We start from the raw sequence: 15,367 nt of genomic DNA on the forward strand, positions 1-15,367 counted from the left end.
AATTTACAGAAAGATTTATCAAATGAGACAAATATATCATAGACAATATAAAAGTTAGAAGATAAACAGACATTACACAAATGGTGTTATATTGTACATGCTTAGATTTAAAAACAAAAAAGAACGATCGTGCAAAGAACTACTGCTACCGTAATTAAATCGAATATCTTGAACAGATTTTTATCTACAAAAAAAGTAAGTATACAAATGTTATTTAATTTGACAAAAATATGAGATACAAGGGAAAACAAGGTAGAGACAAGACTGAGGCTTTAGCATATACAAATTAAAGAAAACCTAAAAAAAATAATCAAGAAGTATCATGGAATTCAAAATTCAGTTTGATAAACAAAGGAAACTTAAGGATAGGATTGGTTACATATACAGTTTCCACTCACCAAATTCACATATGATTTTAGTACGGAAAGGATGACAGAAATTGGAATACAATCCTATGGTCAATTTACATATAGACACCCAAATTATCAAGAAAATCAAGTTCCAACTGGCCCTATATAAGAACTGAAATATCGTACTTTTTTACTTTACGATACCTGATGAAGGTAAATCATACTAGTATATAGCAAATAATTTTCATTTTATATTTAAATAGGATGGACAGAAATGGCAACCTCATATATGTATGTCATGTTACTGTGATGATGGTGCCACCAGGTGTCGCATGGAAAACTGTAAAAATACTCTTTGGTGCCCAATGGTATGTATTGATTCAAAGCAAATCATTGAATTTTGGATTTAAAGCGTCTTCTGATTGGCTGACGTTATTTTGTTATCAGCCCATAGACATAATTTAGTCATGTGACCGTGACGTCATCAAAGTTTTTTCATGGTTTTCTACGGTTTAAAATGGAATTTAAAATTAAATTATAGGGAATGAGTGTAATATTTTTTCTGTCTATTCGAAATAACATAAAAATGTGGTGCACACTGTTAAATAACCCACTTCGCGCGTTATTCAGTGTGCATCACATTTTTTTATGTTATTTCTCCATAGACAGAAAAAAATATTACAGTCATACTTAAATGTTTAAAACTTTTGTGGTGTCATTTGTATTTGTATCACAAGCTCAAAAGTACAGCATGCATGATTCATACTATTTGATATCTATTTCAGAAATACAATTAATGTTTTCTACTGTTATACAAAATATTATCAAAACACTATGAAACAGAATACTATTCTAAAAGCTATCATCAAAAAAACATTAAGAATATGAAAGCTGTTTCTGTTCGTTTGATGTGTTTGAAATTTTGATTTTGCCAATTGATTGATGACTTTGCGTTTTGTATTTTCCTTGAGTTCGATACTTTTGTTATTTTCCTTTTTGCAAAAATACAAAACAGTATTCTGCAGAGTTGAAAATATAAAAAGAATCAACAACTGGGTTTGAGAATACATATTACATATACTTCACCAAGATTTATGCAAACTACTGAACTGCAGTAACTTAGGTTATACTTGTAATATAACACATTAACATATACGTTCGTTATGAAATTTTTAATAACAGATTCGAAATTGGATTTATACCCATAGAGTTCTATTCGTCAAACTTTAGTAGTGTATTTAATTTAAGTTTATTTTCGATTTTCGTTATCATATTGGCCATTGATTATACTATACCGTTAGTACATGTTACGTTTTTATTAATCCCAATACATTTATCTTATATATGTCTCCATTGTATTAACATTTTAAGGGAGTTCGCTTGTCAGTTTCAAAGTAATAAACTTTTCAAAACACTAGTTTATATAGAAAGGGGATTAATAAAGGAATCCAAAGAGCAAAACAAAATATAAGGGTCACCGTGCTTGTTTTCGAGATATTAGCCATTGAAGTTTTGGCGGGAAAATATTCTCTCTTGACTTTTAAAAGATTTAACATTGACAAGTTGAAGTTTCAAAAACTGTTCAAAAGTAATTAAAATTTTATAAGACTTTTACAAATGGCTTATCATTATACATGAAAAAGATTTACAAAAAGAAAAATGGGGGTTAGGGGGCAATTGTTTTCAAGGCATTAAAATGCATAAAACCAGAGGATTCCGAAAATCTGACAAAAAATCTAAAACATGACTAGCCAGCTTCCTTAATCTTCAATATTTAAATTAACTCATATTATTTCTACTGAAAAACGAGTTAATTTTGATCCATTTTTCAGGGCTATAAATTACAATATGTAAAAGAAGAATGCTGTCCACGGTGCGTAGAAGGTAAGACTGATATTGGAAATGCATATTTAGTTTGTATTGTATTTTCTTTCTATTTTGAATACATAATAGTTATCAAAGGTACCAGGATTATAATATTGTACGCCAGACGCGCGTTTCGTCTTCATAAGACTTATCACTGACGCTCATATCGAAATATGTATAAAGCCAAACAAGTAAAAAGTTGAAGAGCATTGAGGATCCAAATTTCCAAAAAAAATGTGCCAACTACGGCTAAGGTAATATATGCCTGGGATAAGAAAATTCTTAGTTTTTCGAAAAATACATGGTTTTGTAAACAGGTAATTTATAAAAATTACCACATTATTGATATTCATGTCAACACCGAAGTGTTGACTACTTGGTTGGTGATACAATAGTAATTTGACTTGGCTCTCAAAATACAGCTATTAGTTTCGATAATTTATATAGATCTGAGCACATATATCAATAAATAGGTTCCTTAGTTACTATAAAGTGCTGCAAAAACATTTGATATTGATAAATTGGTCTTCGTATCCTTGTTTGCAGTGGAGTTTTATTCAACAACAATTGGGTTGTGTAAACATTTTATTAGAATAAACCTTATAATAAAGAACATGTTGATGTCCATAGTTTTAAACCGTCAACGTAGTAAAGCAAACATTGTTTGGTAGCACCAGGCATAGCACTGTTGAAAATTTGCTTGCGTCCATTTAAATGTTTAATTGCATTTAATGTTGTCTCGTCATTGACCGGTGATACTATAATACATTGGGGACATGATGTTTTATAACTCAATACTTCAATATTTCCTTTTTTATATTGAGTAATATATTGTGTTAAAATTGGTCATTTTAAAACCATTGCATGTAATATTGATTCAATTGTAATTTTACAGATATATACATTATATATTTGTAATTCCCTATTTATCATTGTAGTTGAGGGTGTTTGCACTGTGTATGGGGATCCTCATTACCGAACATTCGATGGGAAAATTTTTAATTTCCAAGGACCATGTAAATACCTCTTGGCAGAAGATGAATCGGGTAAATCATTTGCTATACGGGTCAGGAACGAGGCGAGAACATCGCCTTGGTTCACGTGGACTAAAATGTTATCCATATTTATATCAGGACATAAAGTAGGACTTCATCAAAAACGGGTAGTAAAAGTAAACCGGAAGAGGGTACGACTTCCGTTTACAAAGTTACCTCATTTTAAACTATATAGAGAGGGACAATCCATAGTCTTTCAATCAAAAATAGGTCTGAAAGTTGTGTGGGATGGTCATAGCTATGTAGAAGTCACTGTTGCTAGTCGGTATAGAACTAAAATGCAAGGACTGTGTGGTAATTATAACGGGAATGCTGATGATGACATGCGCGGAAGAGACCAGAAAGTTTACAAAAGTAGTGAGGAATTCGGAGATACTTGGAGAGTAGGCAGTAGGGCTGCATGTGCGATTGTAGACAAACAAGAGACCAAATTACCGTCGTGTGATACTGAAAAGCATGCATTGAAAAGAGCTAAAACTGAATGTAGTACTATTTTGGGAAGCATGTTTACAAAGTGTCGACGCCGGGTAGACGTTGGTCCTTATTACAGGTTTGTTCTATAATGGATATCAAAGCAGAAGCTTTTTTTCAACAACTAAGTAATCCTTATTTTTTTTTTACAGATGATGTAACTATTATCTTTGTGTGGTGATTATGTATATTGTAATTCTGGAATAAAAACTATCATGTTGAGAGATTTAATGACAAAAAAAGACCAATACAATTAAAAAATTTAAAAAAAAAGACTTAGAAACAGACCAACCATCTATGCATTTAACCTGCTTGGAGGAAGTGTTCTTAAATGAAAAGAAAATTACGAATTGAATATTTTCAAACAGCTTATAACATTAAACTAATACAGTTATTGTAGAAACGATGGCTGCCAGAGAGATAACTGCCTTTGAATGTTAACCAATCACTGTAGTAGATCATTTACAAGCCATTCTCAGGCTACCATATGCCAAAAATCTTAGCTTAAAAGTTGGCCAAACAGTAAAATATGTTCCTTTATTTCCCTTGGTTTTGTTGTGTGATCCGAATTTATTTTCGCTTGATCGATTTATGACTATAGAACAGCTGTATATAACTGTTATCTATTCTGTAATTAATTAATTATTCATGTTAGTTCTGCATTGTGACTCAATCGTGGAATGAACACTAACGATTTAGTATATTGAAAGTTCATTTATCTTTTAGATCGTGTATTACGGATATGTGCGATTGTCCACAAGATCAAATATGTGCATGTGAATCATTCAAAGCTTATGCACATGCGTGTTCACGATTTGGAATTTCCACCAAGTGGGATGAAGAAATAATATGTCCACGTAAGTTTACATTTTTTATATGTTCATCCTTGTATGAATAGAATTTCGAACACATAGTAATTTACCGATGTTAAAAAAATGATCAAATATACCAAGTTTTTAATTTGTAACGAGAAAGGCGTATGTCGTTAACACAAGAATTAACCAATGGCACTCCAATAAAAACAATTTTGAAGTTTAAAAAAATGCGAAGTTTAAGAGTTGTTAGACAGCTAGTGATGAGACACAGACTATTCCGTTACGTTTTACATGATGTTTGTCAAAATGACATAAGAAATTGATCATTTCAAATGTTATGTTACTAATAATAATATTTTTACATACACGTGCATGGTTTTTGGTTTCCAATACCTTTATAATTCAGTGTAAACATGAATTTTAAATCAGATTTACATTTACTAATCATCTGTATTTGGTGTAACAGAATCTAAAAAGATCAATTAAAAAAAAGGACATGCGTTATAAATCGTTAGATTTGCAATATGTAAACATCATTTGTTTTCTACATGTTCTACTTTAACTCAAACAAAATAAAAGTACTGTTGGTAAAAACAATGAAAAGCCATATTGTAATTTTTGTTAAATTCTTTGAAAATATTACAAGTGAGGGGTTGTTAATACTATCTAAGAAGTATCTCTTTTGTAACACACATATATATATATATATATGCTATTTATAGTTTGCTTTACCACAATTCAGACAAAATGACAATCAAGACATTATATACACATACAATGTTAAAAACTATTCCAAACTAAACGAAGACCAATATTATACAGTCATTTATATTTAATGATGGTAGACATTTCGATAAGTTAATAGTCGGCTCAAGTTAATTTGTTAATATACAAACATACACACTAACACAAAGGCTGCTGTATATGTCAACTTCGTCTGTTATGCGTTACAAGTACCGACGATAATGTTTAATCTTGAAGTTGAAAACGCCATTTAAACTTCTAGACTATATCAACAATTACCCTACCTTCATATATATATATATATGGGGTCAATACATTCCATATGGGGTGAAATTAACTGACTCCATATATATCGTATTAGATCAATAGCACACCCTTTAACGAATTCATCTTCAAATGTGGTATTTTGACAAGCGGCATATCAAAGTGATCAAATCTTTAATACTTGGTATTAAGATCCTACTTCAATTTGTCTATACAGAAAAACAATGCCAACAATAACAACTTTTAGCTTTATGTTTATTTGACAAATTTTATTTCAATCGTTCATTACATATTTACATTTCTTTGTCTGTCAAATCCTTTCAGATTTCTTTTTTTTGTTTTGAAAGGGAATTAACTCCGTCATACCAACAATAACAACGTGTTACTCAATTAACTCATTTCAATCCATCATCATCAAGTGTTCCTTTCTTAATTTTCTTCAAGAACGTGTTGTTTAAAATAAGGGTCTTTTTTTGAAAGGAAAGTAACTCCTTACATACCCCATATGGTAACTAACCCTATATTTTTGTTAGGACAACCTTTATTAAATATACATAGTCACCACGTGATGTCTTTAATCAATCATATCTATATAAATCTAATGAAGGTAGGGTAATTGTTGATATAGTCTAGAAGTTTAAATGGCGTTTTCAACTTTTGAGTTTACTTGTGATTGTGATTTTTTTTGTTACAATCTGTTTTCATATACATGTGTAACGCAAATACTAAATGTGCTCTTTGTTTTTTCAGATCAATGCCCAGAAGGTGCACGTTTCAAAAAATGTACAAAAAAATGTGAACGAACCTGTGATAATCCATACACAAGGCGAAAAATATGTAGAGACACTTGTGCCCCAGAATGCCTTTGTCCGAAAGGACACGTTTTGTTAAACAAGAAGTGTGTTATGAAAAGAGACTGTCCCACGCGGTAAAACAGGATCAATCTAGTCTTATAAGTCCGTCCTGCTCAATATGTAATCCTTGTGATGTGCAATGAATTATTTATGGCCAGTAATGATATTCCATTGTGTAGTACTGTGGATTCATTATTATTTTTGGGATACCAATTTTCATGGTTTTGTAGGTACAGGTGACCACGAATTAAAATATGCAACGAATTTACAATTTTTCTATAGGATGCGTATACAGAGATTGGCAAAACTACAAAATCAAATATCTACGAAAATGCAAGTTTTCCTCAATCCACGAAAATTAGTACCCACGAAAATAAATGTATCCACAGTAATTCAAAACCAAATTAATGTAATGATTTGAAGTCTGCATTTACGTTGATGTTTGTAACATTATTGTGTTTTTTTCAATAACAATTGTTTAGTGTTTCGTAAATAATTATTTTCTTTTTTAATCAAATTCAATACATATAAAATATGTCGTCTGATGTACAGGTGTCAGATTGAAATCATAACATATATGAAGACACAATGATCGATTGGAGAAAAAACAGTATCTTTGAATTGGTAACATTGCAAAACACTCGAGCAAGTGACGATTTTTAAGATACGTATTCAACTTTTATCTCCGAATAACCTTTTTTCTCACGTGTACGATCTGTTTTGTTTATGTTTTGAAAGGTTAAAGTTTTATCATTGGATTTTAATAAAATAAGACAAGAAAAACATATAATGAGATGAATAGAATACTCTTTTCAGTCATAAAAGATATTAAAAAAATATATATATAGAAATAGCATTTTAGCTTTTAGTTTTTTTCCAACACAAATGACGTTTGAAGTTGAATCTAAATTAAATTGAATTAAACCAATCTTTTAGCTATTCTAATCAAAATATGCTCGTTAAACATTCTGAATTTTTATTTCTCAGTAAAGTCCAAGAATTATTTAAAATATAATCGTTAAAGAAGTACAATCAGAACGATACCTCGAGTTTACAAATGTATCACACCATAAACGAAACTTTTTTTTGTCAATATCTTACAAAATTAATGTCTGACAACTTCATGTCATTCCTAAGATAGTTATCAAAGGTATCAGGATTATAATTAAGTACACAAGACGCGCGTTTCGACTACATAAGACTCAGCAGTGACGCTCAGATCTAAAAAGTTATAAAGCCAAATAAGTACAAAGTTAAAGAGCAAATGGACTTACTAGTTTTCGTTACCCGGTGGCAGATCCAGGGGGGATTCCGGGGATGGAACCCCCTTTGTTGGCCGACCACTGCAGTTCAATTGGGACATATGACCCCTCCCCCTTATCCTGGGTTGGAACCTCCCTATTTTAAAATGGTTGGAACAGCCCCTGTTACCTATATGAAAGGAAATCTGATTCATACAACTTGTCTCAATTCATAATTTTGTGTATTCCTTGTATGTTTGACCTAATATACTCCATGAACATTTTTGCCAAAGTTCTTTCTAATCATTTTGTTTATGTTCAGGATTGTACATTGTAATATTTAACATTATTTATTATGTTATTTGTATTTTTTATAAAAGATCTGAAGAAACTTTTATTTTGTTTCTTTATTTGACACAACCATAATGTATTGATACTTTGCTAAAATCATAACGCCAAAATATGTACATCCATACATGCGAGTTTTCACCGAAATTTTGTTTGCTGTGATGAACACGACAAGTTGCATTTCAAAATGTTGGCAATAACTGCTTAAAAACTCAGAAAATGTAAATTTGCATCATGTAAATTTTCATCATAAGTTACATGAGTTTGAGCTTTTGATATGGGTTTTTAAATTTGGACTCAAAAGTTTTGCAAAGCTAACCTTTTTGTTAATGTTTTAGCAAAATTGAAACACAAACGATGGCTTGTATAAAACTGAACATGGTTTGAATAAAGGCGACTGTACTTTACCAATAATGCAACTTTGTAAATCGCAGTCTAGGTAACTAACAATAAACGTTAAAAGTCTCCAAAAAGGCGGAAAACTAGGTTTGTCAACAGTTTATGCATCTCCTGTTATTCATCCATTTAGAGGTCTATACCTTAAATCTTGTATACTTCTTGGTTGAAAAAGTTTATAAAAAAATGGATCTATAAAAGCTATGAGTGTCAAATCAATGATAAATTCTATTAAAAACGACGACAAGAAAAAAAAGGAACAATACAGACTAAGCAACATGAGCCCCGACATAACGTAAAGGATCACACAATATATGTAAGATAAATATTATCTATTCATACACCGTCACCAATTTCATAAACATGATTAATATCGGTCATCTTACTAGTGTTTGTTTATCCTTTCAATTATTCGGCTTACTGTGTTCCTGATGAACATAAATCCAGAAAAGATCTTATGATGCATGGAAGTATAAACATGTTTTTTTTTGTTAAACTGAAAGAAGATGTAATTTGAATTTGAACACATGATCTTTAACAAAGGATAAACAAAACTGTTATAGGTTAAAACACGCAAACATTTGACAATTAAAAGTACAAATACACAACAATCCAAAATCATAAGTACAACACAACATCCTTTAAATAAAACTCATCATAGATACCAGGACTAAATCTAGTATATACGCCAGACGCTCGTTTCGTATAAAAAAGACTCATCAGTGACGCTCGAATCCAATAAAATTAAAAAGGCCAAATAAAGTTCGAAGCTGAAGAGCATTGAGGACCGACATTTCTTAAAGTTTAGCCAAATACAGCTAGTGTAATCTATGCTTGAGGTAGAACAGTCTTAGTATTTAAAAAAAAATAAAATGGTAAACAATAAATTTATAAATATAACCATATCAATGACAATTAATGTCAGCACAAACATTGCTGACTACTAGGCTTGTGATACCCTCGGGGAAATAAATCTCCACCAGCAGTCGCATCGACCCAGTGGTTGTAAATAAACTCATAGTATCTCGGCTGTTCCGGAAGTATCCCTGTTCCATTTGTGACACTGGTTGTGTTACTCATAATTTCGGTGATAAATTTCATTTCGAGAAAACCGAGTTGTTGTTACGACAATTGAAACCTATAAGCGGTCATCTGTCTATAATAGACAAGAAAAAAGTGATGGCGATGATTAAATCTGTCATCAAATTCAACACATGAAACCCTTAGTTTAATAACTTCCTTGTTAGAAGGAAACCAACTATTTAGTACATATTGATAGTAACCACAAACTTTTCAATATCAATTAAACTTTAATATATATGTTCTATATGCAGGCGCTGTCGAGTTATTGCTACCTGTACATTGGAAAATTGAACTCATTCTTAATGTTTTCAAATTAACTCGTCATAGATACCAGGATTAAATTGTTTCGTCTCGACGCGTTTCGACTTCATAAGACTCGTCTGTGACGCTAGAATAAAAAAAATGGTTAAAAGGCCCAACCCAAGTACGAAGTCGAAGAGCATTAAGGACCAAACATTCCTAAAAGTTTAACCAAGTACAACTGACCGTCACAGAAATCTTTTAAATATAAAGACAGATTAGAAGTAGACATAACTGCATGTTGAGCTAGCTTGTTTTATGTTCTATTGTAAAGATTAGAACAAGGTAGTCACCACGCTGTCAATAGTTACTTATATACACGAATGAATATATCACTGATCTGCTTCTGACATCAAATTACAAGCCTGAATTTTTGTTGTTTGTTTTATCTTATTTTCAAAAGGATTACAACAAAAGTTTTCAGTGATGACTGTCTTAGAATATCATATGAAGGGGTAAATCTAGTTTTGTTTTTCTCAATTTCATTTACTTAACATTGATTCACCACTTTATTCAAAATTAACTTTTTATGTTAACGAATCTATATAAAGAATTTGTCTAGTGTTACTAGAAAGTCTAAATGTATAGGTTGCACTATTTGGTAGTCAAAATTTCCTTAAAAGGAATACCTAATTTTGCAAACTTGTCAATTGTATTATAATCGTAATATAAACCACACGTATCCATTTCTAAATTTACAGAACGTACAAGGAACTTATGTAGGTCTTGATAAAATTATCTATGAACGACATGATTATTATAAAGGTTATATAAGGTCAATACATTGAATTCGGACATACGAATCACAAACGGAATACCTCTTACAAATCATGAAATTGGTTGGATATGTGTTGATAGTACTATTTGTACGATTTGTTGATGGTGAGATATATTAATTTTTTAATAATGAATTTTTGTGTTTATTATGTTACTAGATAAGTAGCTTCAATCGCAAAATTTAATAACCATGGTTATACATCTATTTTACAAAGTTGTGTTTTATTTGTTAAAGTAAAGCTAAAGAATTTCTCTGCCATTGTATCAACATTCTCAAACTAATGTAGTTAACATGGATTCATAGAACAAAATGACTTGATGTTGTTAAAAATTATTGATTGGTCAAATATTCAAGAGCACATTTTAAGTTGATTCGTAAGATACTCATAGGTTTCATAACGTGATAGAATATGATAACGCTTAATGTAAATTCGGCTAATTTAGGTATTTGGGGTGTCTAAATAAACTTATCATAAATACCAGGATGAACATTTTATATTTTTGCAAGACGCCCTTTTCGTCTACATAAGACTCATCAGTAACGCTCGCATCAAAAGATGTTGAGATACCATATAAAGTACGAAGTTGAAGATCATTGAGGACCAACAAAATCCGTAATTTTGTTTTTAAAATGTTTTATCTTTCAGTTGCAACATTTGTACGTGTCTGTTATATATAAAATAAAGCTTGATTAACACGATACATATTTGTAAAAAAACAACCACTTTTCTTTCAACATTTTTAAAAAGAATGCTCAGAAAATGACTACGATCTAACTGATTTTTATCACAAAAATGAAAACGATCCTTTATATAGTTGACAGTCTTCTCATATCAAACTGCCCACATGGATGGCTACCTCATAGTGGACACTGTTATGGTTTCTTTAAACATCTAGTAAGCTGGTATGACGCATCTGTAAGTAGACAAATGAAATCTTAGGACGATACTTTCTTGTTATATCTTACTTAAAGGTTTGTCTCTTTAAACTCAAAATATCGTGTTTTTTTTAAGATTTGAAATACATTTTTGAAAATCACCTACCTTTATATAATTAACCTTGTATAACCTAGGAATTTCGGAGTAAACACAAGGGGCCCTATGTTTACAATGACCAATCGTCCAGGGATAAACGGTGGACTCCATAATATAGTCCAAAATATCGTTCCAAGTCTAATGGTTGATAATTTCCCAGTGATAAGAATTAACATTAAAAAACAATTAGATATGTAACCAACTTAGACTAAACGATGAATATAAGCAGCTTAATATAGGTCACAGTACAGCTTTCAACAATACACAAATCCCCTATTGCATAATATATGAAAAGCCCACCAATGGCAAATGTAGATTAATTTAGTCGAGGAAATGAATGTTTTTATTTATAAATAAAACATTAAACGCAAAACAATTTTGATATACAATAACAAAGGACAGCCAATAAATTACAAACTCTTTTTAAAAAAAAAAGTATTAGAAATATACTTGGTTAATATATATTTGCAAGTGCTCTAACCCTCCCGCTAACATTGTACAGTGATGTAACCAATCTACTAAAGAAAAATACACAACTTTTTATTTTTAACACTGATTATTTTTATTTTTTGAAACATCAAATCAAAAATAAGATATTACAGTTTTTGACATTTTTAATCATTGGAGGAAAATCCCCTTCGTCCATCAAAGAGAAATAGTTGTGGTGTGTGCCTTGCTTTTTCTTATTTACTTAACTCTTTTACATTTTCAAATAAAAAGTGTACTGTTTTAACTTTAGAGTGCGTGTAAAGCCCATACAGGTTACTTAGCAACAATTGAAACATCAGACGAAAACGCTTTTCTTAAAGCTCAGTCAAAAATAATAAATGGTATGTATTGGTTTAAGTCTGTGAAGGTGAATTTTTTAGTTCGGGGTAATTAGAAATAAGAATATGTAATATGAGTGCCTCACTGTTATTTAAAGTCACAATGTATAACCGTTTACAATTGTAGATCAAAATTACAACCTTCAACACGGAGCCATGGCTCAATCCGAACAGTAATCTATCTGACCATTAAATGACAAGTGAAAAACAGTTCCTACAGGAAAAATCAAGGGTTTAATCTACTTTAAATCGACTCTTCTGAAACACATAAATAAAAGACAACCACTAAGAAGATTCTCAAACTGGGACAGGTGCACACGTCCAGGATGATATGTTTTACTGGGGAAAACATCTTCACATTTCCAATAAGGATAACCAGCATACTTTCTTTTTTTTCTCTCTCTCTCTAATTTTGTTACAACACATAAATCAAACTACAAAAGGTTGTGATAGAGTATATATAGTTACAACACTGCACATGTTGTGTCCAAATACCGTAAATTGCAGAACTTCAACTTCATTATTTGAAAGTCAAGATATCAAGCGTATTTAACAATATTTTAATGTTCCTTAATTGAGAGGAGGTGAAATATACTCATTATATTTTTAAAATCATAAGATAAGAAAATAAGCTTCCAATGCCTTGGCAAATGAAAACATGAAAAACAACAAAAAGATAAACAACAGCACACACAATAAAACACTGAGGAACCATAACACCACAAATGATTTCATTACTCATTCACAGCTAACTTTTGGGTCGGTGGTGAGGACGATCTTATAGAAGGGGAATGGACGTGGGCTGAAACGGATGAGCCATTCGATTTCACTGACTGGATACCTTCACAACCAGATAATTCACAAGGAGAAGACTGTCTGTCACTTTGGAAAGCGAGTTCGTGGGAATGGAATGATTGGTTATGTGCATCGCATTCTTATTATATATGTGAAAAGTCGTAAGTTTGTTTTCGATTCAGCAAAAGTCGGTAGATTACGCAAGATCATCGAAAGAAGCCGATATTTTCTGCAGAAAGTTATATCATTTTACATTTAATTTAAACATATACTAATGCTATGTTTTATAAACGAAAAAAAAAGATACCAGAGGTACAGTTGATGTCATAAATCAAAAATAAACACCAGGACTATAAGATAAAAGATAAACACCCAAAACATAGTACACAAGACACAATTTAAAAAAAACTAACACCTTAACATCACGAACCCCACCAATTACTGAGAGTTATCTCACATGTCAGGGTAAGCAAATCTTGCTCCACATATGGCATCAGCCATGATGGTCATATTATCAAAAACACGGTAAATAAGTGATTTTGGTAGGTAACATTCGTTGTGAAATGAAATTGGATTGTAGTTTCGACATAAAAGATATATCCGATCCGTTATCATCTGTGAAACGGTAATTCCATAACGGCCAACCAACTCGTGATGGCGTCGTAAAAAATTACGAAGGGATGATTTCAGCTTCACCATTTGGAACTCTTGGTTTAATAGCGTATACGATTAGAGGGTACACACAATAATCTTTCAAATCGTGGGACCAAGTGTTTAAAATCAGGCAGCAAATATTTCAACTTTGTAAACCAGTCATAAAATAAAACCTTAATATTTTCTTAATATCCAGAAATACGTATATATCTATGTTTATATAAACGAGTCTAAATTGAAAACTACGTTCAAACCTATGACTGCGTTGGATAAAAACCGCAATTTTTATACGTGTGCATGTCAAACAAATTTCGTTGTAGAAGGGTCTAAAAACAGCACAAACAACATTTTCCAAAAGACCAAAAGAGTGAAAAAGTATCTATGTTTATATAGATATAATATATCTGATTTTGTGTATAGCACAATTTAAACATTTCCTACACTATAAATATTTTGTGGCAAATCGGTTAGATTGTAGAATCGAGTTTGTGTGAAATTTTAATTGAATTGAATACTGCTCACTTAAAGACGGACTTGTTACTAAAATTTAGCCTTTTGATTAAAGTGTGTAAACCGTCATCACGTTTTATTTACTTCAATAAATTAAGAATTTAGTTCAAATACTATTATCATACACTGTTATATCATTTCGAACTACTTCATAATAATGATTCGTAAAATGTTACCGAAATTAACAGGTTACTTCTATGTACAGTATATATAGGTGGAAAATAGTTCGGACACCAATCACCGTGGGATGAAATCCTTATCGAATGGCTTTATCATTGCTGTACTGTTAATGAAAGACACGATTGTATGAATTTATTGTATTATTATTATCATGATGTTTATATATAACTTTCTGTCGTATTTCTATTGTAATCTATTTACAAAATCCTGATTTCCTTTCAGAATTTCTGGATCTGGTGGTGCAATTATTGGGAAATAAATATTGTTAGAATCGACTTTTACCTTTTATCATATGATGACTTAACAGCACAAGTGTCGATCGAGAAGTACATTAAATTTGAGGGCTTCCTTCTGGCAACTTAACTGTTCCCAATCTTATTTGTATATATAAAACAAAATTGCAATTACATAAATAATGTGGCGGGTTAAACATGTTAGCGGGATCCCGACCCTCCCCCTAACCTGGGACAGTGGTATAACAGTACAACATAAGAACGAAATATAAAAATCAGTTGAAAAGGCTTAACTCATCAGATGGACAAACACTGAAGTGGACATGGCCATGTACTAGTACCTCCCGACAACAAAAAGACAATTAGAAAAGATCTGAGAGTACTCGCAGTTATCTGACAGCTAGTGCAAAGCCCCTAACAACTAATAAAAAAATCATGCATCTAAGACTAAACTATCAAGCTGTACACATCCAACATCCAATGGATTTAGTATAAAGACGCAAGAAACCGTTAGAGAAAAACATGACCTTGTACACTGCAATGCCAATTTACAGGTATCGACAGAGTGTA

The 15,367-nt window shown here is 31.3% G+C and overlaps 2 protein-coding genes across 2 annotated transcripts in view; both read left to right on the forward strand.

The window, feature by feature from the left end:
- The window catches only part of LOC134700111 (BMP-binding endothelial regulator protein-like), a 48,696-nt gene extending 40,719 nt beyond the window's left edge, over positions 1 to 7,977 (forward strand). The window contains exons 9-13 of the mRNA XM_063561484.1: positions 614 to 718; positions 2,183 to 2,234; positions 3,155 to 3,821; positions 4,469 to 4,599; positions 6,316 to 7,977. Of these exons, the coding sequence (XP_063417554.1) occupies positions 614 to 718; positions 2,183 to 2,234; positions 3,155 to 3,821; positions 4,469 to 4,599; positions 6,316 to 6,497 (1,137 nt within the window). The 3' untranslated portion in view covers positions 6,498 to 7,977. The remainder of the gene's footprint in view (positions 1 to 613; positions 719 to 2,182; positions 2,235 to 3,154; positions 3,822 to 4,468; positions 4,600 to 6,315) is intronic.
- Positions 7,978 to 10,561: 2,584 nt separating this feature from the next.
- On the forward strand, positions 10,562 to 14,900 carry LOC134700149 (perlucin-like protein). The gene is made up of 5 exons (XM_063561515.1): positions 10,562 to 10,669; positions 11,381 to 11,481; positions 12,338 to 12,428; positions 13,174 to 13,381; positions 14,787 to 14,900. The coding sequence occupies exons 1-5, from the start codon at positions 10,618 to 10,620 to the stop codon at positions 14,821 to 14,823; spliced, it is 489 nt and encodes a 162-aa protein (XP_063417585.1). The 5' UTR covers positions 10,562 to 10,617; the 3' UTR covers positions 14,824 to 14,900.
- Positions 14,901 to 15,367: the final 467 nt, after the last annotated feature.

This window comes from Mytilus trossulus, unplaced genomic scaffold (genome assembly GCF_036588685.1).
Source record: "Mytilus trossulus isolate FHL-02 unplaced genomic scaffold, PNRI_Mtr1.1.1.hap1 h1tg000122l__unscaffolded, whole genome shotgun sequence".
Taxonomy (NCBI): domain Eukaryota; kingdom Metazoa; phylum Mollusca; class Bivalvia; order Mytilida; family Mytilidae; genus Mytilus; species Mytilus trossulus.

What these genes read in the sequence shown, in the direction of transcription:
- LOC134700149 (XM_063561515.1), top strand. Translation starts at nt 10,618, where the DNA reads ATGAAATTGGTTGGATATGTGTTGATAGTACTATTTGTACGATTTGTT. An exon ending in TAAGCTGGTATGACGCATCT is followed by an intron (nt 11,482 to 12,337) that starts GTAAGTAGACAA and finishes TTTTAACTTTAG; the next exon opens with AGTGCGTGTAAAGCCCATAC. An exon ending in TATTATATATGTGAAAAGTC is followed by an intron (nt 13,382 to 14,786) that starts GTAAGTTTGTTT and finishes ATTTCCTTTCAG; the next exon opens with AATTTCTGGATCTGGTGGTG.